Raw genomic sequence first — 22,830 nt, 5'->3', positions numbered from 1 at the left:
CTCCCAGTGCAGTCGGCCTCTCTGCACAGATGAAGAACCTGTTGGACACAGAGAACCAATATAAGGGACTTGAGCATCTGAGATTCCAGAACTGGGGCAACCCCAGCATCTCATACAGGTGGTGGGTGAGGTCCCCACTGTGACTGGTTAGCCCTTAAAGTTAGGAGACCCTGCTCATTGGTTGCTCCCCTCATCCCAGCCATTGAAGGCACCAGAACAGGCTGTTGATATAAACCAATCCCAGAGGTGGAGGTAGAGCCCTATCAGCACCAGCCTACCTCCCAAGCCAGAGGGGTGCTTGCAAACATTTTTTTTTTTTAACATTTATTTTATTTGAAAGAGAGAGGAGAAAGAAAGGTCTTCCATCCACTGGTTCACTCCCCAAATGGCTATAACAGCCAGAGCTGGACCAGGCCATAGCCAGGAGCTTGTTTCTAGGTCTGCCACGTAAGTGGCAGGGGCTCAAGGACTTGGGTCATTTTCTGCTATTTTCCCAAGTGCATTAGCAGGCAGTTGGGTCGGAAGTGGAGCAGCCAGGATGTGAACTGGTGCCCATATGGGATGCTGGCACTGCAGGCCGCGGCTTAAGCTTCTACGCCACAGCGCTGGCCCTGCAAGCCCTTTTTTGAGGGTAGATTAATTATAACCTTTTTGTACTTGGACAAATGTTTTTCTTTTTTTTCCCCCTAACCATGTCTTTTATTCCTGAAATTACTCTTTGGCTAATTTTAATAGATGAGTATTTCTAGGTCTTTGAATTGATAGGCTAAAATCTTGGGTTTCCTTAAATATTGCTTTGCAATGTTGGCACCTGGTTCTTTGCTTCTTCCTTCCTTTCCTAACACTTCCCTCCCCCCTCTTTATTTCTCTCTCCTTTTTCTTTCTTTTCCCTCCTTCCTTCCCTCCTTCCAGACAGAGAAATACATATAGAGAGCACACTCCCATCTGCTCACTCACTCCCCAATATGCCTGCAGTGGCTCCCAGCTGGAGCCAAAGCTGAAAGCCAGGAACTTTATCCAGGCTTCCCCCATGGGTGGCAGGAGCCCAATCACGGGAGCCACCCCCGCTGCCTCCCAGGGCCTGCATTGGCGGGAGGCTGAGTCAGGAGCAGAGTATCAAACGCAGGCCCTCCAGTGTGGGTTATTGGCATTTCAACCAGCATCTTAACCACCAGGTAAAGGATCCAGACCCTTCTCAATCATACATATAATCTCTGTTTCATAGTGAGCTAGCTTCCTTTTTTTTTTTTTTTTTTTTTTTTTTTTGACAGGCAGAGTGGACAGTGAGAGAGACAGAGAGAAAGGTCTTCCTTTGCTGTTGGTTCACCCTCCAGTGGCCGCCGCGGCTGGTGCACCGCGCTGATCCAATGGCAGGAGCCAGGTACTTCTCCTGGTCTCCCATGGGGTGCAGGGCCCAAGCACTTGGGCCATCCTCCACTGCACTCCCGGGCCACAGCAGAGAGCTGGCCTGGAAGAGGGGCAACCGGGACAGAATCCGGCACCCCGACCGGGAAGCTTCCTTTCTTTACAGCAACCTTATGACGTGGATTTTGTTTCTGTGAAAAAATTGATTGAAATTAAGTAGTTACATAAAGTCATTTAGCAGTAGGTGTTATGAATGGAGCCAGAGTTTGAGTCCAAATGGTAATGATGCAGAGTGAATGTTCTTTGTTAAGATTTATTTATTTGAAAGCGATAAAGAGAGAGAGGGAGAACAGAGACAAAGAGATCTTCCATCTGCTGGTTCCCTGCCCAGATGGCCAAAGCCAGGATCCCAGAATTCCATGCCAGTCTCCCAGATGAGTGGCAGGGGGCTGTCCTCCACTGCTTTTCCAGGTGCCTTAGAAGGGAGCTCGATCAGAAGCAGAGCGACCAGGACTCCAGGCAGCTCTCCAGTGTAAGACACTGGCATCACAGGCGACAACTCAACCCACTGCTGGCCCCAGACTTGATGTACTGTGTTTCCTTGCTTGGCTCTTCATGGAGGATACATTGGTGTTTGTATACTTTAAGCTACTTGGGAAATTTCAGAACCATGTTCAACATTAACTGACTCACCGATACAGTATGGTCTTTTAAAATCTAGTATGATAATTGAATACAAAGTTGGACTTTTGTAGAAATACCTATTACCTATTGTATCGGAAACCTCAGGCTGAACTTTTTTTTTTTTTTTTTTTTTTAAATCAGAGCCACACAGAGAGAGGCAGAGAGAGAGAGATTCTTCCATCCACTGGTCTACTCCCCAATTAGCCACAATGGCTGGAGCTGTGCCAGTCTGAAGCCAGGAGCCAGAAGCTTCCTCCAGGTCTCCCATGTGGGTGCAGGAGCCCAAGAACTTGGGCCATCTTCTACTGCTTTTCCAGGCCATAGCAGAGAGCTGGATCTGAAGTGGAGCAGCTGGGTCTCAAACTGGCGCCCACATAGGATGCCGGCGCCTTGGGCCAGGGTGTTAACCTGCTGCGCCACAGCGCCAGCCCCTGAACATCTTTTTTTTTAATGAATTGTTGGGGCCAGCACTGTGGTGCAGCGAGTTAAAGTCTTGGCCTGACGCCAGCATCCCACATGGGCGCTGGTTCTAGTCTTGGCTGTTCCTCTTCTGATGTAGCTCTCTGCTATGGCCTGGGAAAGCATTACAAGATGGCCCAAGTCCTTGGGCCCCTGCACTCGTGTGGGAGTCCCGGAAGAAGCTCCCGGCTTTGGATCAGCCCAGCTCCGGCCATTGTGGCCATCTGGAGAGTGAACCAATGGATGAAATACCTCTCTCTGAATCTCTACCTCTCTCTGTAACTCTGTTATTCAAATAAATAAAATAAATCTTAAAAAAAAAAGAATTATTTATTTGAAAGGCAAAGTTACAGAGAGAAAGAGCAAGACAGAGAGAAAGATGTCTTCCATCTGCTGGTTCACTCCCCAGATGGCCTCATTCCAGACCAAAGCCAGGAGCCTAGAACTCTGAATGGGCCTCCTATATGGGAGACAGGGTCTCAAGTCCTTGGACTATCTTCCACCACTTTCCCAAGTGCATTAGCAGAGAGCTGGATCAGAGGCAGAGCAGCTGGTACTCAAACTTGTGCTCATTTGGGATGCCAGCATCGCAGGTGTTAGGAAAAGATTTGCAGGTTGGTGACTCCTCACACCGGGCACCAAAATGTTAGGAAAAGAGGCGCAGAATAAAGAGGAGGCCATGTATGAATTTACAGCCAGACCGAATTTATTCAGAGAAAATAAATTCATAGATGTTGGTGACCAACTGCCTGCATGCAGGTGCTGGAACACATGGCAGAAGGCCTGGACCCCCAAGGGTTGTGCATTTTTATTTTTGGAGGGCTAGAGATGGGGGTGGGGTAGGGGACAGCAGGCAGAGGGGAATTCCTGGAACTGGTCTTTGAAGTGTTCCAGCAACTGGTGTTTGAGGTGGCTGTGGGGGGTGGGGTATGAAGGCAATAGGGTGTGAGACCCAGTTGAGATTCAAGGGCAAGGAATGCATTCCAGTGTTTTTCTGTCTTCTGGGCAATGGGCAGGGATGGCTGAGGCTTATGTCTGTTCCATCAGCTGGTGGTACTTACCCACTTTACACAACGCTGGCCGGTGAACATCCCTGTTTAAAGGTGTTGGATCACAGTTGGTGTCCATGTGACTGCATTTTGAATGGCTAGGATATTTTCCTGTAAACTCAGCCTTTCTTCCCCAAGACTCCAGATGTGTCCGTTGCAACCCCACTGTTGTTTTGGATTATCCATATTTAGGGTGAAGAGATTCTGTCCCAGAATTCTCAGGAGAGCGCAGCAGATGAGAGTGAGGCTGATGAGTCACCTCAGGTCTCCCAGAGCGGAGCAGCGGAGGTATGTCTGTAAGGGGAGCCCGAGCCTGGTGTGGACACTCGATTTTGTTAACTACTTCTCCTTGGTCGGAAGTTCAGGACACATGCTTCTGTGCCCACCTCTCTTCCCTCCGAAAATGCTTCTGTGCCTGTATGCTCTCAGGCGCGGGAAACAACCACACGGTATTAGGATGGCTCTTCCCTATCTCAAGTGTGGCATGTGTTGCAGAGTTGGAGGTTCTCTTCCATTGTAGCCTCCTGTTTTCTCCAAGTTTCTATCTGAAACCATTTTAGAAGGGAGCAGGGAAGAGGTACTCTGTTGAGAAAATGAAGTAAGTCACTTAAGCACGTTTGAACGTTAAAAAAAAAAAAAATGAAAAAGCATTTGGTGAAAGTAACGGCACTAAGTCCGAAGCTGCCACAGAGGAATAAAGCGAGATGTCCTTACTCTGTTCTGTGATAAGAGGAGCTTTTGAAACTTTAAGGAAAGCGAAATAAAAGTACATGTTTCTGACATTTTGCCACAATTTGGGTGGGCTGTAGGCCCAGGAAGCTTAGACGGGAGAGCCCCGCTGGGAGCTTCTCTCCAGGGCAGTCTGGGGCTGATGCAGAGTGAGTGTTCAGTATGAAAGCTCCTTAAATTTACATGAGCCTTGGTTTCATTTGCTTAGTACTCCTCCCTCGATCTTGTTTTCATGAAGAATTTGAGGTAGACAGTATTCTCTTTTTAAATATTTATTTATTTATTTGAAAGGCAGAGTTAGAGGCAGAGAGCGAGAGAAAGGTCTCTCATCCACTGGTTCACTCCCCAGATGACCGCAATGGCTGGAGCTGGGCCGATTCGGAGGCAGGAACTTCTTCCGGTCTCCCACGTGGGTGCAGGGGCCCAAGGACTTGGGCCATCTTGTACTGCTTTCCCAGGCCATAGAAGAGAGCTGGATTGGAAATGGAGTAGCTGAGACTCGAAGCAGCGCCCATATGGGATGCTGGCACTGCATGTGGCGGCTTTACCAGCTTCGCCACAGCGCTGGCCCCCTTGTTTTTAAAAGAAAAAGGATTGGGGCCAGCGCTGTAGCACAGCGGGTTAAAGCCCCGGCCTGAAGCGTCAGCATCCCATATGAGCACCAGTTCTAGTCCTAGCTGCTCCTCTTCCAATCCAGCTCTCTGCTATGGCCTGGGAAAGCAGCAAAAGATGGCCAATAAATTTTTTTTTTTTATAAAAAAAGATTATGTATTTTATTTGAAAGGCAGAGTTACAGAGATAGAGATAGATCTTCCATCCACTGGTTTAGTCATCAAATGGCCACATCTACACTGAAGCCAGAAGCCAGGAGCTTCTTCCGGGTCTCTCACATGGGTGGCAGGGGCCCAAGCACTTGGGCCATCTTCTGCTGCTTTCTCAGGCACTTTAGAAGGGAACTTGATCAGAAGTGGAGCAGCCAGGACTCGAGCTGGCATCCACATGGGCTGCTGACGCTGCAGGTGGCGGTTTACTCTCTATGCCATACCACCGGCCCCCACAGTATTCTCTTTGTTGGCTGTTTTTTCCTAAGCAAACCTCCCATACTGGAGTTTCAAACCAGAGAGGATTTCATGCTGTCTCCTGTTGATATGCCAATCCGAAGCCAGGGGCCGGGTGCTTCCTCCCAGTCTCCCATGCGGGTACAGGGACCAAGCACTTGGGCCATCCTCCACTGCCTTCCCGGGCACAGTAGAGAGCTGGTCTGGAAGAGAAGAAACCAAGACTAGAACCCGGGGTGCCAGTGCCGCAGGCTGAGGATTAGCCAAGTGAGCCATGGCCTCAGCCTGATATGCCAATACTTCTAACACCCACTTCATTCTGTATGGAGTACTTGCTTTGTGGCTGTCACATACGTGCAGTGAAACTGAGGACCCTGGTGTATTCACAATCATGTAGGTTTGCTTTCATTGCAAAATGATACAAGTCAGTATCAAAAATCACCTACCTCCGTGGTTGTGGCTCAGCCTTCGTGATGTCAAGAGCGATGGCAGAGTGTTTGATTTACAAATGAATGGTTTAAAGTCTGCCACTGGTTTGAGTGATGGTGACAGTACTGTTGCGCGTCCCGTGTGGCTGTGTTAGACAATTCACAGGGTCCCCTGGGACAGTCACCTAGAATACTTACTTTCCTTTGCCCCTTAGGGTGGTGATGAAGATGAAGGAGATGAGGCGAGTGATGGAGAAAAGCAGCGAGAGAGTAACGAGAGTGATGACAGTTCTGAGTAGACCTGAAGACGCTGCTGTCCTCTCCCCATTTCTGTCGCCGCTTCCCCTGTGTGCTGTGGGTGTGAACTCTGCCATCAGCTTTTCTAATGGAAGCACCCTCTTCTGTCCTTGAGCAGGGGCTTCCTGGAGTCCACTGTGGATTTCCTAGGGTGTCTGACATCCTGCCTGGCCCAGGACGCCTGTGTGGCATTCTTACTGGTCTGAGTAATCAATCAGCCAGTGCCACACTGCAGAGAACTCTCTGAGTCATGATTCTAGGCCTTGGGAACTACTTGTGAAACTGCTCCATTTATTCTAGAATGTAGGCTTGTGCCAGTTTTGCAAATAAATGCTGAGTTCTGCCTCAACTACCTCATTCCTCTTTCTGGGTTTCCTTTATTATTTAGGATGAGATGAACTGAAATGAGGTTTGGGTAGAGAACGGTTGGGACTCTTGGCAACATACTTGTATTTCTACCACTTAAAGTCACGTCTCATGTTATAGGGACCATCTTCATTTGGGACGAGAAGAGCTTTGAGCTTTCTGGAGGGATGGCTTGTATTTCTTCCCATTGCCCAGTGAAAGTCAGAAGGAATATCTTGGCTGTGTTTTTAATTTTATTTTTATTTTTATTTATTTAGACAGGCAGAGTGGACAGTGAGAGAGAGAGAGACAGAGAGAAAGGTCTTCCCTTGCCGTTGGTTCACCCTCCAATGGCTGCCGTGGCCGGCGCGCTGCAGCCGGCGCACCGCGGCCGGTGCAGCGCGCTGATCTGAAGCCAGGAGCCAGGTGCTTCTCCTGGTCTCCCATGGGGTGCAGGGCCCAAGCATTTGGGCCATCCTCCACTGCACTCCCTGGCCACAGCAGAGAGCTGGCCTGGAAGAGGAGCAACCGGGACAGAATCCGGCGCCCCGACCGGGACTAGAACCCAGTGTGCCGGCGCCGCAAGGCGGAGGATTAGCCTATTGAGCCGTGGCGCTGGCCCGCTGTGTTTTTTAAAAAATTTTTGAAAAATCTATCAGTGTAAGGCAAAGGAAGGAAAGGTAGCATCAGACTCATTGGGTTTGTGTTTATAATGTGTGTTTTCACATTATTGTGAGTTACACCTACAACCTAGTTACAGGAATGTTTCTCATCACGTGACATAGGAACATTGGGAGACTCATCAGCTGCAGTGCCTTCGGGTCACATCTTCTGCCACAAATCGCAGTTTCACTGCAGGTGTTACTGTTTCTACCGCCTTTGTACCCCAGCCGACTGAGGAGACTGGTTCTGCCATGGATTTTAAACTAGCCCTTGACCTGCTACACGTATGTCATGTGCTCTGGCCCCCAGCAGTCCCTTCTCCTCCCTTGACACCCTCGCCTGCAGCTCATCGTGTTCTTAGGCGGTCCAGTGAGTTCACACCGGGCTCATTGTGTATATGGTTTGTTTATTGGTTCTTTATCCCATGAACAAGTCAGTGCTAGTGTGACCCCAAACGGCTGTTAACTTCGCCGTGGAGATGGTCTCCCTGGCTCTGTCACCAGACACAAGGGAGGAGCTCCTGAACTGTCGGCGCCTGACAGAAGGGCAATGGCGCAGCGGGGTCTGTGTGGACACAGCAGGGCCGCCGTGGCGAGCTGGGTCAGCGGGACCCTTTACTTGGAGTGCTGCAAGGCGAAGGTGCACTTCTTGTACGTCGCGTACAGCAGGAGGATCGAGCGCAGCATCTGTTTACACATCGTCACTGTCATCTCGATCTGGGGCTCCTTGAGCCCCGTGGGCCACTGGTGCTCCCTGCTGATGATTTTGCAAAAGGCGGACTTATCTGAAACGCGGAAGGTTCCGGTCCACTTCGGTGGCTGAGCTGTGATGACCCTGCCAAAGACAGAGTCCACGCCACTGAGGCGGACAGGCTGGGGCTTCCTGACGAGCCCTTTCTTGATGTTCATCGTGCGGAGCTCGGATGTGTGACACGGTAACTTGGGGCTCACTCCAGGTTCCAGGAATGGGCTGTCTAGGACCAGAGTGACCTCTTGAAAACACAGCTGCACTTCAAGGTCAGAAGGGGTGTGCGGGAGGCAGGGGGAGGCCCTAAACGGGTGCTTGGAGGAAGGTGTAGGTGTCGTGTGCCGCAGCCATTGGAAGCTCTCGTCCAGTGGGGTCCATGGTGACCAGAGCTGGTATCCTGCCATTGCGAGTCCTAAAGGAGAGGAATGAGAACAGAGTTTCTCGGCATGTTTTTGGTAGTTCAAACACATCCCTTTGTGCCATGGCTGACACTGGCTCTGTGGTTCCCGCAAACAGGCCCAGAGTCAGGGTGTGTGAAGGGCACTAGGGGACAGGAACAGGTATTGAATCAGGCAACGCAACTGCTGTGTGTACTAAGACTTAAACTTGAGCGATGGCCTCTGAAGATGGATTTTTAGTTCATTTTACAGACAAGGAAATGGATTTGTCTAAAATGGAATGGCCGGGTCTGCGACTGGGACTTTGTGGGGTTGGGACTGCTAATGATAGAGTCTACACCTCTGAGATGGCCTGTTTCAAGACCAGGTCTCTCAGAGGTGTGCTCTGCCCAGTGGGTCTCCCAGTACGCTCCCACCATAGTTTGTGAGGCAGTACCGTTCATTTTTCAAGCGGATCTGTTGGTGACATCTTGGACCCAAAGACCCGCCCTGAGGGTGGTTAGTATACAGATTGGCGGACTGCCCAGCGGGGGTGTCCCCACGGTCTGTGCTTGCCCTTCCCAAGCACTGGTGTTCAAGCGTCCGGCCGCCTTGGGAGGAGAGACAGACGCGGTCATCCTGCGGACGCCCCCGGGGCCACCCTGGTGGCGGGGACCCCGGGCAGCGCGGGGCGGGGTGGGGGGCTTCAACTGCTCTGCGCCGAGGACCATTAGTTTCCTATTCCTGACTCCGCAGCCGGACACGGGCCGGAGATGAAAGGCTTTGCAAAGGGCAGAACCGACTTCCCGCCGAGGTCTCGACCCCTTCGCCGGAGGTTTAAATCAAGATGGTTCGCCCCGTCCCCGCCACCCGGAAGTCTGTTCCTCCCGGACAAAACCGGACACTCTGTCCCCCGACGTCCCCGCCGGGAGGGGCCCCCCGAAACCCCGCGGGAGGAGGCGCTCGTCCGTACCCGGGGGCGGGGGCCAGGCGGCTCCGGCCGAGGCGCAGGCGGCTGCGGGAGCCGGGCCCGGTCCCACCATCGGGCCGGCGGCGGCTCACCTGCTGGACTCCGCGGTCCGCACGCTCCAGAGTGGCGGCCGCGACTCCGAGCCGCATCTTTCCTCCGCGGGGCTCCTGGCAACCGCCTTTGTGACCCGGGGCCGCGGGGGAGCCCGAGCCACGGGCGGCGGGCAGGGCTCGAGGCGGCCGGCGGGCAGGGAGCCCCTCTCCGCCCATCGTCGGACGCCCGGAGCTGGTTCGAATCCCGCCCCGGGCTTCCCCGCCTGTTGCACACGGTTCGGTGCCATTCTTAGCTGAAGAGCGGACACGGTCATCCCAGTGGGAGTGATGCGCCGGCTCTGACGGCGGGCATTGCACAGCTGCGCGGTGTCAGGCAGCTGCAGCCCAGCGCGGGGCAGCGAGCACTGGGCACTTGCCGCGGGCTGACCGGTGCCCGCCTGCCCCTCCCCGGTCGGCGTGGAAGCACTGGGCACTTGCCGCGGGCTGGCCGGTGCCCGCCTGCCCCTCCCCGGTCGGCGTGGAAGCACTGCGCACTTGCCGCGGGCTGGCCGGTGCCCGCCTGCCCCTCCCCGGTCAGCGCTTGGCGAGCAGGGTCACCGTCTGGCCCTGCAGGTGAAGGGATGGAGACGCGCTGAGGGGCTGAGGTGGGGTCAGGCTTCGGGAGACCACAGCGGCTCAGAGGCCTGGCAGATCCTTGGTCTGTGTGTGGCTCATAAATTAAAAACAAAAACACAGGGGTGGGAGGCCGGCATTCAGCCCATGCCCCAGCTCGGGCGACTGGGTTCCTGCCATGCACATGACACCCCTGGGCCGGGTTCCCCGCTCAAAGCTCGGCGTGGGCACTCGAGGACTTCAGCAGATGCGGGCCCTGTCTCCCCCTCCTCGCCCCTCTTCCCCTCGACCTCTTAAAGGGGGCAGTGGCTCCTCTTTTAACCCATGCTGCCTTAGGGGAGAGCAGGTCTCTTCGCTCCCTGGGACAGGCAGCTAGGGGGACCACAGCCTCACCTGGCTGGGGCAGCGCGGGCCGGGTGTATTATTGCTTTAGGAAATTGTGTGACTACAGGGGAGCTCGGACAGGCCTCCTGCCGTTCTCAGGGTCCAGGGAGACGTGGACAGTCAGCGGGACAGGGTTCACCTGCCGGCGACGACCCTGCGGGTCCCGTGAGAATCAGCTGCAGACACATCTCTACAGGCGTCCAGGAATCAAAGGGCTGTGCGCACTGGGGTCTTCCCCGTGACTGCCAGAAACACGGATCCCTCCGCTTTTTTTTTTCCTTTTTATCAAAGGCATTTCTGCATACCAGAAAATACTCCTTGAGACAAAGGTAAAATTGCACGTTATTCCACCGCCTTAACAAGCCCCGCACTGGTTTGGGGTTACACTCGTCCCCACCTATCAGACATGATTTTTGCCTAGTGGCAGTTATTAAAAATGTGCATCGTTTTCCCCCTCGGTTTCTCCAGTGCGCCCCGTTCCCGTTGCCAGGTGCTCCTAGTTAGCATCTAAAGGACAGTATAGTATTTTATTATCGCCTCGGCCGGCTGCAGCAGATCAGGGTACAGAGCGCATCTCTGCCTCGAGTGGTCTGTGTCCGTAATTTTCAAAAGCGCTGGGTTACGTAACCGCTCCGTTACAGAGTTCCTCCTGAGCGGCCCGGGCTCGCCCCCGCCGCCGCCGAGTACGATCAGGCTCTGTTCCCTCGGCGAACGCGGCGTATCGCTGCGGCCACCTGGGCGGACGCGAGGGAAGCCCACGCGGCCCCTAACGCCCACAGCGGCCCGCCGGACGTGGGCGTGCGGCGCCCTGCGCAGGCGCACAGCGCTCCTCCCCGAGCCGCCGCTTTGCTTTCCGCGGCGTGGGCGCCGGGTGCAAACGCAGGCGCGGACGTGACGCTGCGCAGGCGCATCACGAAGCCCGTGGAGTCGTGCGCGCCCGGGGCGGGTTGGGCCTGGGGGCGCAGGCGCACTGGCTGCCTGTGGGGGGGCGGGTGTCGCGGCGCCTGCGCAGCCACTCTTCCTTCGGCGGCCGCCATGGCGGGGCAAGAGGATCCGGTGCAGCGGGAGATTCACCAGGACTGGGCGAACCGGGAGTACATTGAGGTCATCACCAGCAGCATCAAGAAAATCGCGGACTTTCTCAATTCGTTCGGTCCGTGGGCGAGCCGGGGTGGCTGGGCGGTGGGGGGCCCTCCGCGGCGGCCCGGCGGGGACCCTGAGGGGGCGCTTGCGGCCGCGTTCCGGGGTTCGCTTCCTGCTTCAGGCCCCACCTTCCCGCGTCTCCCTGGCCCTCGGGCAGCGCCTGGCCGGCCAGGCGGCCCCGTCCACCCGCGCGGCGTCCGCTTCCATTGCGCCCCCTCGCTGCTCGGGGGGTCTGCTCCGCGCGCTCCGGCGGGCCCCCCGTGGGCTGGGGTCGGGGCCGGGAGGTCGCCGGAGGTGGCGCGCCGTGGGCCCGGCTCGCGCGGCCGAGACAGCCTTGCAGGAATCCGGGCGCGGCCTGCCCGAGAGCCCGTGAGCGTTCCCTCTGCCGCCCCTCGCCCCGGCCGGCCAGCGCGGGGTGCGGAGGGCAAGAGTGGCCTGTTTCCTCGAAGGGTTCTTCTGTCTGCTCGTTGAGCAACGTGAAGCCCTTCCGGTTAAACGGGAGAAACCTGCGTGCACGTGTGTCATTGCAGAAGCGTTTAGAACGAGTCAGTTCCCCCCGCCCGCCCCCAGCTTCCATCCGCTGGCTCGCTCCCTAGATGGCCGCAGTGGCCAGGCCTAAGCCAGGAGCTTTGTCCGGGTCTCCCACGCGGGTGCAGGGGCCCAAGCGCTTGGCCATCCTCCACTGCTTTCCCAGGCCATTAGGGAGGTGGATGGGAAGTGGAGCAGCCGGGACGCGAACCAGCGCCCGTATGGGATGCCGCCCCGCGGTGGCAGCCCTGGATGAATTATTTTCTAGGTGGTGAGGCGAGAGCTGAGCGAGGAGCCGGCTCCGAGGTTGGGGGAGGGCACGGGAGGACCATTTGCCTCCCTCAGAGCTCTTGTCTTGGTCACACTTTCTAAGGATACTTCTGTTGCATTTGTAAGGCGGGGAGGTCATCATCTTCTGGTTAGGGCCGGAACAGGCTGGAAGCGGGGCCAGGCACTCGGCCTGTGGCTCTCACGCGTGACAGGAACCCCTGCTCGCTCCCGGGGTGTGCGTTAAAGGGGAACTGGGGTGGGAGTGGCGTGGGGCCCCAGCCCCGCAGCCGGTGCGGTGGCGTCGCAGTCCCGCCCTGAGCAGGGTCTGACTGAAGCCGAGGCCGGGACAGCGTGGAGGAGGGGACCGTGCGGAGGTGTGGGGGCATGGCGAGGCCCTCCCTCCGGAGGCTGGGGCTGCAGGCGCTGTTCCTGGGAGGACGGGCCAGGCGTGGGTGTCCGTGGTGTGTGTGAAGGGCGTGAGGTGCTGCAGAGGCTGGTGGGAAACAGTGAAGTGAAAGGGACGTAAGTGAAGCAGTGTCTTGGAAAAAATAAATGGCAAGACTGGTTTTAGTGAACTGACAACATGTGGGAAATACCGACTGACTCGCCCGGCTCCTCTGGGTTTCCTCAGAATTTGTAAAGTTCTGTACAAGTTGCTTCAGTATGATGTTTCATTATTCTCACAGTTGGTTCTCCTCTTTCCCAGATAACTGAAATGTTAAGGGTTCTTCATAGCATTTTTTCCCCCAAAGATTTATTTATTTATTTGAAAGAGAGAGAGAGAGGTCTTCCATCCTCTAGTTCAGTCCCCACATGGCCATGACGGCTAGAGCTGCGCCAATCCGAAGCCAGGAGCCAGGAGCTTCTTCCGGGTCTCCCATGTGGGTGCAGGGGCCCAAGCACTTGGGTCGTCTTGCACTGCTTTCCCAGGCCACAGCGGAGAGCTGGATGGGAAGTGGGTGGGATGCTGGCGCCGCAGGCAGCGGTTTTCACCCACTGCATGATGGTTCCGGCCCCTTCACAGCATTCTTCACGCAAAACCTTTGTTAGAGAAGGACTACGTGGCAGAAACCAAAATATTCCATGCAGGGGACCGGTCAGGTTGATAGGTGACAGGATCCTGGCTTTGAGACTTCGGAGGGCAGTAGTTGGAAAGATCACTGACCTGGGACGTTCTAAGTTGGTCTGAAAAAGCAGAATGAAAATACTTGGTTCATACGGTTGTGCTTAATAACTGACACGCACCCACCGAGTACTCATCCAGGTTAAGGTCAGTTCAGGCGCCCGAGCTTCGGACATAGCAAGCTGGCTGGGGCGGCTTTTCCAGTGTGGACGTGTCTAGCCCCTCAGTCCTCCAGCTGGGGTCTAGGCAGTGTGGTAAGTTCACCTCTGAGCACAGAGTCGTATCGTGTATCTGTCTTGAACCCTAGTCCCACCAAGTTGGCTGGGTCTTGGGGCTGACTGAAATGGAGGCGTGATGGAGGATGTGCAGGGGCACAGTGTTGCTTTCTTGCCGTCTGCGCTCTGGCGGGGTCACATCTGCTCAGTTAGAGGAGGGATTTGCTGTTCTGTTTGGGATTTCCACCAGGGCCGAGGCCGACGAAATGGACATGCAGAATTTTAATCTTCAGGAGCCAGAAAGAAATAGCTTCTCATGGCTGTTGTCCTCCACTGAAATGATGATGGTGGCCGGATGTTTGGTGTCGTTTTTGAAAATGTTAGAGAATGAGTTTAGTACTGAAGAGTTAGAAATAAGCACAGTGTTACGATGGGTGCAGGGCTGAGCGCCATGGCACCGCGGGGTAAACTGCTGCTGGACGACCTGCGGCCCCCGTCAGGGGGCTGGTTCAAGCCCCAGCTGCGCAGCTTTTGGTCCTGGGAGGCAGCAGGTGGGGACTCAAGGACTCGGGTTCCTGCTGCCTGCCTGGGAGGTCTGGATGGAGTCCCTGCTCATGGCTTTGGCCTGACTCAGACCTGGCTGTTGCAGTCATTTTGGGGCGTGAATCAGTGGATAGAAGATTTTTTTCTTTCTCCATCCCTCTGCGTTTCAAATAAATAAGTAAACCTTTGGGGGAAAAAATTTAAAGCATCTGGAGTGGGTGTTTGGCACGGTGGTTGATAGGCCTCTTGGGAGAGCCCCGCGTCCGTGTCGGAGCGCCTGAGGTCGGGTCCCAGCTCTGCCCTCCGTGTCGGAGCGCCTGAGGTCGGGTCCCAGCTCTGCCCTCCGTGCCGGCTCCCTGCTGCTGTGGGTCCTGGGAGGCCAGCGGGTGGTGGCTCAGGGACTCGGCTCCCTGCCAGCTGTGGGAGACGTGCTGGGCATTCCTAGCTCAGCAGTCCTGGGTGTTGCAGCCATTTGGAGAGTGAGGCAGTGGGCGGGAGATGTGTTTCTGCCTTTCAGATGAAATGAAATATAAATTAATAATACATTTTTTTAAAATTTAAAGCAAATTGACTTAACACTTAGGTGTGTCTGAGGGAAGTTCCTGAAGATTGGCAGTGTAATGATTCAAGAGTTTAGACAAAGACAACAGGCTGAGAGACTGGTTAATTCTTCAGATTGGCCTTGAGTGCGTGGCTTTGGCGTTGGATGACGTGGGGTGAAATTGTGTGGGCTGCATTTTCTGCTCTCAGTGCTCAGCCCCCGCCATGTGGCTTTGTCCTGGGTTTATGTGAATTGGTGGTGTGGAGTCAGGAGGAGGTTCTGGAGGTCTTTGAACCTGGCAGCAGGCCTGTGGTCCTCACAGCTGGAAAGGGAGCTGTTTTCCCAGGAGAGCTAATGGCTTTATGACCAGCTTCCTCCCTGTAGGCCCGGCTGGCGAGAGCAGTCAGCATGTGGATCCCTGGACAGGCACATCGTGATACAGCGGTGCCCTCTGAACACCAGGCCTGCTCTGTGCTTCGGAATTAATAGTCACAGATTATAGCTTTCTATTTTTACACTTTTCCCCAATTCTAAAGCTAATACTTGCAGAGAATTACAAACAGAAAAGAAAACAAATGCAGCTATTTCTTAAAAATTGGTTTTTAATGCTTAGTCAACAAGTGTAACATGCTCGTGGTCCATCTGGGTGTCAGGTTCTGAGAAAGGAGTAAAGAAGAGTAAATGGAGGTAGTGCCCATTCCTGGAAGAAGGGTAGAATTTTTTTTAAGGATTTATTTATTTACTTGAAAGTCACAGTTACACACACAGAGAGAGAGAGAGAGACAGAGGTCTTCCGTCCGATGGTTCACTCCCCAATTGGCTGTAACGGCCGGAGCTGTGCCGATCAGGAGCCAGGAGCTTCTTCTGGGTCTCCCACATGGGTGCAGGGGCCCAAGGGCTTGGGCCATCTTCTACTGCTTTCCCAGGCCACAGCAGAGAGATGGATTGCAAGTGGAGCAGCCGGGACTAGAACCCGCGCCCATATGGGATGCTGGCGCTCCAGGCCAAGGCATTAGCCCGCTGTGCCATGGCGCTGGCCCCAAGAAGGGTGGAATTTTGTTAGAAAAATAAAATTTAACCTGCTGTTAAGCAGTTCAGGGACAACATGGTGTCGGTGTTTGTAGTGCTGAGGTCGTACGTACGCAGTGAGAGTGTGGGAGAGGGGTCCTCTGCGATTATGTAGGTGGGATTTGTTCAGCTGCTGCGTGCTCTCCTGATCTGTTTGATTTGAACCAGTTAATACTTAGTGGAAATAGGACCAAGCTTTGTAGAGTTGAACATCCTCTACTTCTCAACAGTATTTATTCATTTAGGCCGGTAGCATAGGATTGGTTTTTTTGTTCACTTGTTTTGAGAGGCCGAGGGTCAGAACTCCCATCCACAGGTTCTCTCCCCAGACGCCCACAAGTGAAGCTCAAAGTCAGTTCAGTCCAGCTTCCCGTGTGGGTGGCAGAGACCAGATCACTTGAACCATCACCTCCTGCCTCCCAGAGTCGGTATTAGTAGGAGAATGAAGTCAGGAGCCAGGGCTGGGTGTCAGATTGAAGCATTCATGATGCCGGACACACTTGTCTTAACCACTAGTCTGAACGCCTGCGCCCTTAGCATTGTTCTGAGCTGTGTGATTCGTGACCAGATTGACAGCCAGACTGAAGTGCCGGCCTGGAAGGAGCCCTCCTTCTCACTTCCTCCCCCTCATTGTTTTGGTGTGTCTGTCTGTCATGGGAAATGACAGGTTGTGCAAGATAACATTCGTGCTGTCGCTAAATAGCTTACATAATGTGCTGTGGAGCTCCCAGAACCAGGGAGCAGACATTTAGGCAGTCGTGTCTGAGAAGAGGGATACTGAGGAGCCCCGCGCAGCCAGACCTCCAACCAGCAGGTGAGGACGAGTGAGAAGGAAGAATATCCGGAATAGAAGTTTCAGCCTCAAGCGGTGGTGGTTTCTGGAACTGCCGAGGCCGGATGGGAGGGCGCACAGATGCAGGTTCCATCGGGGTTGATGGGAACGTTCACAGAGCAGTTCATGGTCATGGTTGCACAATGCTAACTGTATTTTTACAAACCACTGAATTGTGTACTTCTGCGTGGATGTAAATTACATGTAAATCAAGTGACTTTTAGAAGGATAATGGGGTGGACGTTTGGCCCAGCAATTCAGACCCTGGATTGGGATATTGGATTTCATACAAGGATCTGGGTGGGAATCCCAGCTCTCCTGCCTTTTCCCACTTCCTGTGAATGCTCACCCTTGGTGGTTCCTGCCCACCCGCACGTGATAGACCTGGATTAGGTTTCTGGCCATCGTCAGGCTCCCCTGACTGTTGCAAGCATATATTTTTTTTAAAGATTGACAGTATGAATTCTTTAACAGATTTATTTATTTATTTGAAAGAGTTACACAGAGAGAGGAGAGGCAGAGGGAGAGAGAGAGGTCTTCCATCCACTGGTTCACTCCCCAATTGGCCACAATGGCCGGAGCTGCACCGATCCGAAGCCAGGAGCCAGGAGCTTCCTCCAGGTCTCCCACGCACGTGCAGGGGCCCAAGGACTTGGGCCATCCTCCACTGCTTTCCCAGGCCATAGCAGAGAGCTGGATCAGAAGTGGAGCAGCCAGGTCCCAAACGAGTGTCCACATGGGATGCTGACGCTTCAGGCCAAGGCGTTAACCCACTGTGCCACAGCGCCGGCCCCAGTATGAATTTTTTTTAAGAGTTATTTATTTATTTGAAAGAGTTACTGAGAATCAGAGGCTGAGGCGGAAAGAGCTGTCATCTGCTGGTTCACTCCCCAAATGGTCACTTCGAAGACCAGAACTGGGTGATCCGAAGCCAGGAGCTTCTTCCTGTCTCCCACGTGGGTGCAGTGACCCACGCTCTTGGGCCATCTTGTACTGCTTTCCCAGGCCATAACAGAGAGCTGGATTGGAAGTGGAGCAGTTGGTACATGGCACCCTTATGGAATGCCGGCACTACTGGTGGCAGCTTTACCCACTATGCCACAGCTCCGGTCTCTGTTGTAGGCATTTTAGGAGTGAACCATTGAATGGTAGTTCTATCTCCCTTTCTTTCTGCCTTTCAAATAAAATACAGGTTTTCTTTAAATAAAAATAATGAAGCATAGCAATGAAAATGGGTGAGTGTAGGAAACAAAAAGAGAACAATGAGAAGAAAGTAGAATTGGACTGTAAGCTGATGAGAAGAATGGGCAGTCAGCAGCCCCGAGGCTCAGCAGGATTCCAGAGTCCACTGTCTGCGTCGATGTCCGTGATCAGGAAGATCAGGAGAGGCAGGGGCTGCCGCCTCTGATTACCTCTGGCTAGTGGTGGAGCAGGCATACAGGGCGATACAAATTACACGTCCGTGAACAGTCTCTGGCTTTGTAGCATGAACGCTTTCCCACGTTGTAAAATGTTCTTCCAACTTAAATTCTTTAAAAGCTTGGTTTTTTCTTTTTAGGTTTATCCATTTGTTTTTGAAAGGCAAAGAGATTCTTCATCTCCAAATGCTCAGAATGGCCAAGGCCAGACGGCGCCGAAGCCAGGAGCCCAGCACTCCATCCGTGTCTCCCCTGTGGGTGGCCAGAACTCAAGCACCTGGGCCGTTTGCCTGCTGCCTCCCAGAGGCATTGTCAGGAAGCTGGATTGGAAGTGGAGCAGCCAGGACTAGAACTGGTGCCCGTATGGGTTGCTGGCCTCACAGGTGGCAGTTTACCCCGCTGCACCACAGTGCTGGCCCTTTCCTCTGCCTTCAGTCCACTATCCTGTGATGCTTATCTTGGGAGGCGATAGATGATGGCTCAAGTAGTTGGATCCCTGCCTCCCACAGGGGAGACCTAGAGGGGGTTCTGGGCTCCTGCCTTTGGCCTGGCCCAGCCCCAGCTATTGCAAGCATTTGGGGAGTGACCCAACAGATGGAGATTCTGTTTCTGTCTCTCTGCTTTTCATACAGAATCAAAGTAAGTAAAAGTTAAAATATTTATCCGAAGGGGGAAATGATAATCAGAATATAAACTTGCATATTGGAAATTGATGCATAAATGTCTAGGTGTAAAACCAGAAGAGAGAATTACAGCAGTCTGAACAGATCTCAGAGAGAGATAAAGTTGATCTGGTCTTTGAAGGAGAGCATTTGGACAGGGAACTGAGTGAGACTGCGGCATGATGCAGCAGGAGTTAGGGAAGGTGTAGGGAGATGCGGCATGATGCAGCAGGAGTTAGGGAAGGTGTGGGAAGATGGGGCATGATGCAGCAGGAGTTAGGGAAGGTGTGGGAAGATGCGGCATGATGCAGCAGGAGTTAGGGAAGGTGTGGGAAGATGCGGCATGATGCAGCAGGAGTTAGGGAAGGTGTAGGGAGATGCGGCATGATGCAGCAGGAGTTAGGGAAGGTGTGGGAAGATGCGGCATGATGCAGCAGGAGTTAGGGAAGGTGTGGGAAGATGCGGCATGATGCAGCAGGAGTTAGGGAAGGTGTGGGAAGATCTGTCAGGAGGAGGGCTGAAGGCTGTTGCAGAGCAGCCAGGGGAGAGAGGGAAAGGAAACTTGGTAGCTAAGTGTTGAATCACTGTGTGGGAGACTGTCTTAGGGAGTGGATATTTTAGACTTCAAAAAATGAAAGTCACTGGGAGAGGGGCCAGTGCTGTGGCTTAGTGACTTGATCCTCCACCTGCGGTGCCGGCATCCCATATGGGCACCAGTTCTGGTCCCTGCTGCTCCTCTTCTGATCCAGCTCTCTGCTGTGGCCTGGGAAAGCAGTGGAGGATGGCCCAAGTCCTTGGGCCCCTGCACTTGTGTGGGAGACAGGAAGAAGCTCCTGGCTTCAGATTGGCGCAGTTCCAGCTGTTGCAGCCATTTGGGGGAATGAACCAGCGGACAGAGGACCTTTCTGTCTCTCTCACTGTCTGTTACTCTCTCATTAAATAAATACAGTCTTTTAAAAAAAAAAGTTCCTGGGAGAGGACCAGACACAGCATAGAGGAGGCAGTGGACGTGCCTGCTGTGCTTAGACGCCGCTTCCCGTGTGTGCTGGGAGTAGCCAGGTGTTTCTGTTAGAGAAGTTTGCCGGGGAAACAGTGCTGAGTGAGGTGGTGAACAAAGACGGAACGGTAGGGAAGGCGGAAACCATGGCTGTTCACAGATGGTGTGTGGGCTTCACAGGGTTTGGTGTTCTCGGGGTTTCTCGAGTTCTGAAAGGGCTTTGTGGATGATGCGGAACGCCGAGCCCCTTTTTCTTTTTTTTTTCTTTCTTTCTTTCTTTCTTTTTTTTTTTTATTTTTTGACAGGCAGAGTGGACGGTGAGACAGAGAGAAAGGTCTTCCTTTGCCGTTGGTGGGCTCTGCTGCTTTGTGGGCAGCTGCTTCTCTCCCCGTTGGGATAATTCCCTTTCTCTTGTCGTGTTCTTTCTCTTAAAGCTTTCTTTCTTTCCTGTCTCTCTCTTTTTTTTTTTTTTTCTTTTTTTGACAGGCAGAGTGGACAGTGAGAGAGAGACAGAAAGGTCTTCCTTTGCCGTTGGTTCACCCTCCAATGGCCACCGCGCTGTGGCCGGCGCACCGCGCTGATCCGAAGGCAGGAGCCAGTGCTTCTCCTGGTCTCCCATGGGGTGCAGGGCCCAAGCACTTGGGCCATCCCCCACTGCACTCCCTGGCCATAGCAGAGAGCTGGCCTGGAAGAGGGGCAACCGGGACAGAATCCGGCGCCCTGACCAGGACTAGAACCCGGTGTGCTGGCACTGCTAGGTGGAGGATTAGCCTGTTGAGCCGCGGCGCCGGCCTTCTTTCCTGTCTCTTAAGCCTTGCCACTGCGTGTGAGCACATAACGGCCTGCGCTGCGGTGGTGTGTTAGTTTTCTGTTGCTGCCATCACAGATTATCACAGATCTATTGACTTACATCACCGGGTTGGTTTGTTCACCGTTGCGTAGGCCAGGGATCCAACCGGGAGCGGTCCCTGGGCTAAAATCAAGGTCTCGGCATGGCTGCCCACCTTTCCATGCTCAGTGGGTGTTACCAGGATCCAGTGTCCGGGGGTCTTTCCTGGCTGTCAGCCGGCGGGGGGCTGTTGGCAGCTCCTGGAGGTCCCTGCGTCTTGTGGTCACAGCCGCCTCCCTGGACCGCAGTTGAGTTGTTTCTCATCCACGTTGCTGACTGTCTGATTTAATGGAGTCCTTGGCTGTAGTGGCATCTGCAGTCTTAGCCACGCATGCTTCCCACTCAGCTTCCGGGGAGGAGGGCTCGGCGTCTTTGTGGCGCCATTCGTCGCGGCCTGCACGTGTGAAGGAAGTTCGGGGGCGCTCTGAGCACCTGCCCCCGTGTGCCCATAGGTGCTCTACATGATTGCTGTTTCTTGTCCGTGTGTGCTGTGTGTTTGGAGTGACATTAACCCTGAGCATGTGTCTCCGTTTACCAGATATGTCTTGTCGTTCGCGACTGGCCACACTAAACGAGAAATTGACTGCGCTTGAGCGGAGGATAGAGTACATCGAAGCCCGGGTGAGTGGGGGCAGGGGTGTCCCAGAGCCTGCCGCATTCCTCTCGCTGCTGAGACAAACGCGAAGGCAGAATCCGGCAGAGAAGTTAAGTACTTGCCTTCATTTGAACCAGGACCCCTGACTTAAACGCTGTGTTCTTTTCTCATTGTCTAGCACCTAAAGTAAGACTGTTTTTAGACCCCTTAGTGGTTTTGAATTTCTCTGAATGTCAGTTTTCCTTTGACAGGTGACAAAAGGAGAGACGCTGACCTAGAGCCTTGCCGTCTGCTGCTGGGAAGTCGCTTCGCAGAGCGCAGGCCACGTGGGACGGCCCAGCAGCCCCCAGCTCCTCCGTCTCTCCTCAAGAGCAGCGGGGCTTGATCTCGTTTTTCTGTTTTCACAAGTGTGGCCCGTGGGCTCTGCCGGTACCTCTGGGAGTGTGATGTGGCGTGTGGGAGGAGTCCCGCGGACTCCTGGAAGCAGCACCAGGCATTCACGCTTCCAGTCACGTTGTGTGGAACCACCTGTCAGTGTATCCGAAGAGTTCAGAGCCCAAAGCCTGGGACTCCGTGCGGGTCCTGCCCACTTCTCCCCTCCTCCTCTCAGACTTGACCTACAGCTCTCGTGGCCTCCGAACTGACTCTCAACAGTCTGTGTCTCCCTCGCACCGTGGGCGGAAGGTGGGGGCAGTCCTGGCTGGGACTCCTGCCCTGCAAGTGTTGTTGCTGACCCACCAGTTTCTTCTTGTTTTGGGGAGGTCAAGGCCAGACCTCCGCTTGTCTCGAAGGGACATTTGCAGAGTTTTCTTTCTGTCACTTGGGGTGTCTGTTCTCATATTTCCCTAATAAACTCCTCAAGTTCATCTGGTTGCCGTGATTGTGGTGGGGAAAGGACTAGAGTTGGATTCCCCTGCTGCCCAGAAATGGGACGTGTGGGAGGAAACCTTCAGGATGCCACATCACCAGCCCCAAACAAGATTTTTTTTTTAAATTTATTCATTTGAAAGAGTTACAAAGTGAGAGCTCTCATTCCCCAAATAGCTGCAGTGGGCCGGGCCAAAGTGAGGAGCCGGAGAATTCCATCTGGTGTCTGGGTCCCAAGCATTTGGGCCATCCTCTGCTGCTTTCCCAGGCGCACTGGGGAGCTGGGTTGGAAGTGGAGCAGCCAGGACTTGAACCAGTGCACTCCTGCGGGATGCTGGCATTGCAGATGACAGCCTAACTCACTGCTGTACAGTACAGGCCCCAAAGTAGGCTCTGAGGAGGGAGACATTGAAACCTGTTTCTGTGACGGGTAACTGCTCCTCCTCTGTGGAGAGCTTAGCGGTGGTTCCTGGCTCCTGGTTCTGAATCAGCCCAGCTTCGGCCATTGCAGCCTTTTGAGGAGTGAACCAGCAGCTGGAAGGCTTTCTCTCTCTCTCTGCCTCTCTGTAACTCTGCCTTTCAAATAAATAAATAAATAGGCAGGCACGGATGAGCTGGAAGATCCTGTGACTGGGATCTGTGGCCGCTGTGCAGGGCGTGTGAACGGCTGTGTACCTCGCAGAAGCTGCTGCCTGGGCAGTTCTCTCCTCTGCGTGGAATGTTTTGTTTTCTCTTTCAAGAAGTTTATAAAAATAAATCATGAAAAGGGCCGGCGCTGTAGCTCAGCGGGTTAACGCCCTGGCCTGAAGTGCCGGCATCCCATATGGGCGCAGGTTCAAGATCTGGCTCTCTGCTGTGGCCCAGAAAAGCAGTAGAAGATGGCCCAAGTCCTTGGGCCCCTGCACCCACATGGAAGACC

At 54.0% G+C, this 22,830-nt stretch overlaps 3 protein-coding genes across 9 annotated transcripts in view; 2 read left to right on the top strand and 1 right to left on the bottom strand.

Annotated features, from left to right (window-relative positions):
* Positions 1 to 6,426, top strand: part of FANCD2 (FA complementation group D2) — a 77,147-nt gene extending 70,721 nt beyond the window's left edge. For all 6 annotated transcript variants that reach the window (XM_051831849.2, XM_008249932.4, XM_008249931.4 and 3 more), the window contains 2 exons: positions 3,750 to 3,845; positions 5,988 to 6,426. In XM_051831849.2, coding sequence (XP_051687809.2) covers positions 3,750 to 3,845; positions 5,988 to 6,071 — 180 coding nt within the window. In that variant the 3' untranslated portion in view covers positions 6,072 to 6,426. The remainder of the gene's footprint in view (positions 1 to 3,749; positions 3,846 to 5,987) is intronic.
* A 1,040-nt stretch (positions 6,427 to 7,466) lies between these two features.
* On the bottom strand, positions 7,467 to 9,413 carry FANCD2OS (FANCD2 opposite strand). Of its 2 annotated transcripts, none has more exons than XM_017338409.3 (2): positions 9,264 to 9,413; positions 7,467 to 8,236 (listed from the first exon to the last, which is right to left on the bottom strand). In XM_017338409.3, the coding sequence occupies exon 2, from the start codon at positions 8,226 to 8,228 to the stop codon at positions 7,692 to 7,694; it is 537 nt and encodes a 178-aa protein (XP_017193898.1). In that variant the 5' UTR covers positions 8,229 to 8,236; positions 9,264 to 9,413; the 3' UTR covers positions 7,467 to 7,691. The 2 variants fall into 2 exon arrangements, with proteins under 2 accessions (XP_017193898.1, XP_002722495.3); XM_002722449.5 differs by having other exon boundaries at positions 9,175 to 9,408.
* Positions 9,414 to 11,160: 1,747 nt separating this feature from the next.
* Positions 11,161 to 21,910, top strand: BRK1 (BRICK1 subunit of SCAR/WAVE actin nucleating complex). The gene is made up of 3 exons (XM_002722448.5): positions 11,161 to 11,373; positions 20,988 to 21,070; positions 21,296 to 21,910. Exons 1-3 carry the CDS (start codon positions 11,256 to 11,258, stop codon positions 21,320 to 21,322), a joined length of 228 nt encoding a protein of 75 aa, XP_002722494.1. The 5' UTR covers positions 11,161 to 11,255; the 3' UTR covers positions 21,323 to 21,910.
* Positions 21,911 to 22,830: the final 920 nt, after the last annotated feature.

This window comes from Oryctolagus cuniculus, chromosome 10 (assembly GCF_964237555.1).
Source record: "Oryctolagus cuniculus chromosome 10, mOryCun1.1, whole genome shotgun sequence".
NCBI lineage: Eukaryota > Metazoa > Chordata > Mammalia > Lagomorpha > Leporidae > Oryctolagus > Oryctolagus cuniculus.
Note: the sequence above shows the minus strand (reverse complement) of the source record. Positions and strands in the feature narration are given on the sequence as shown.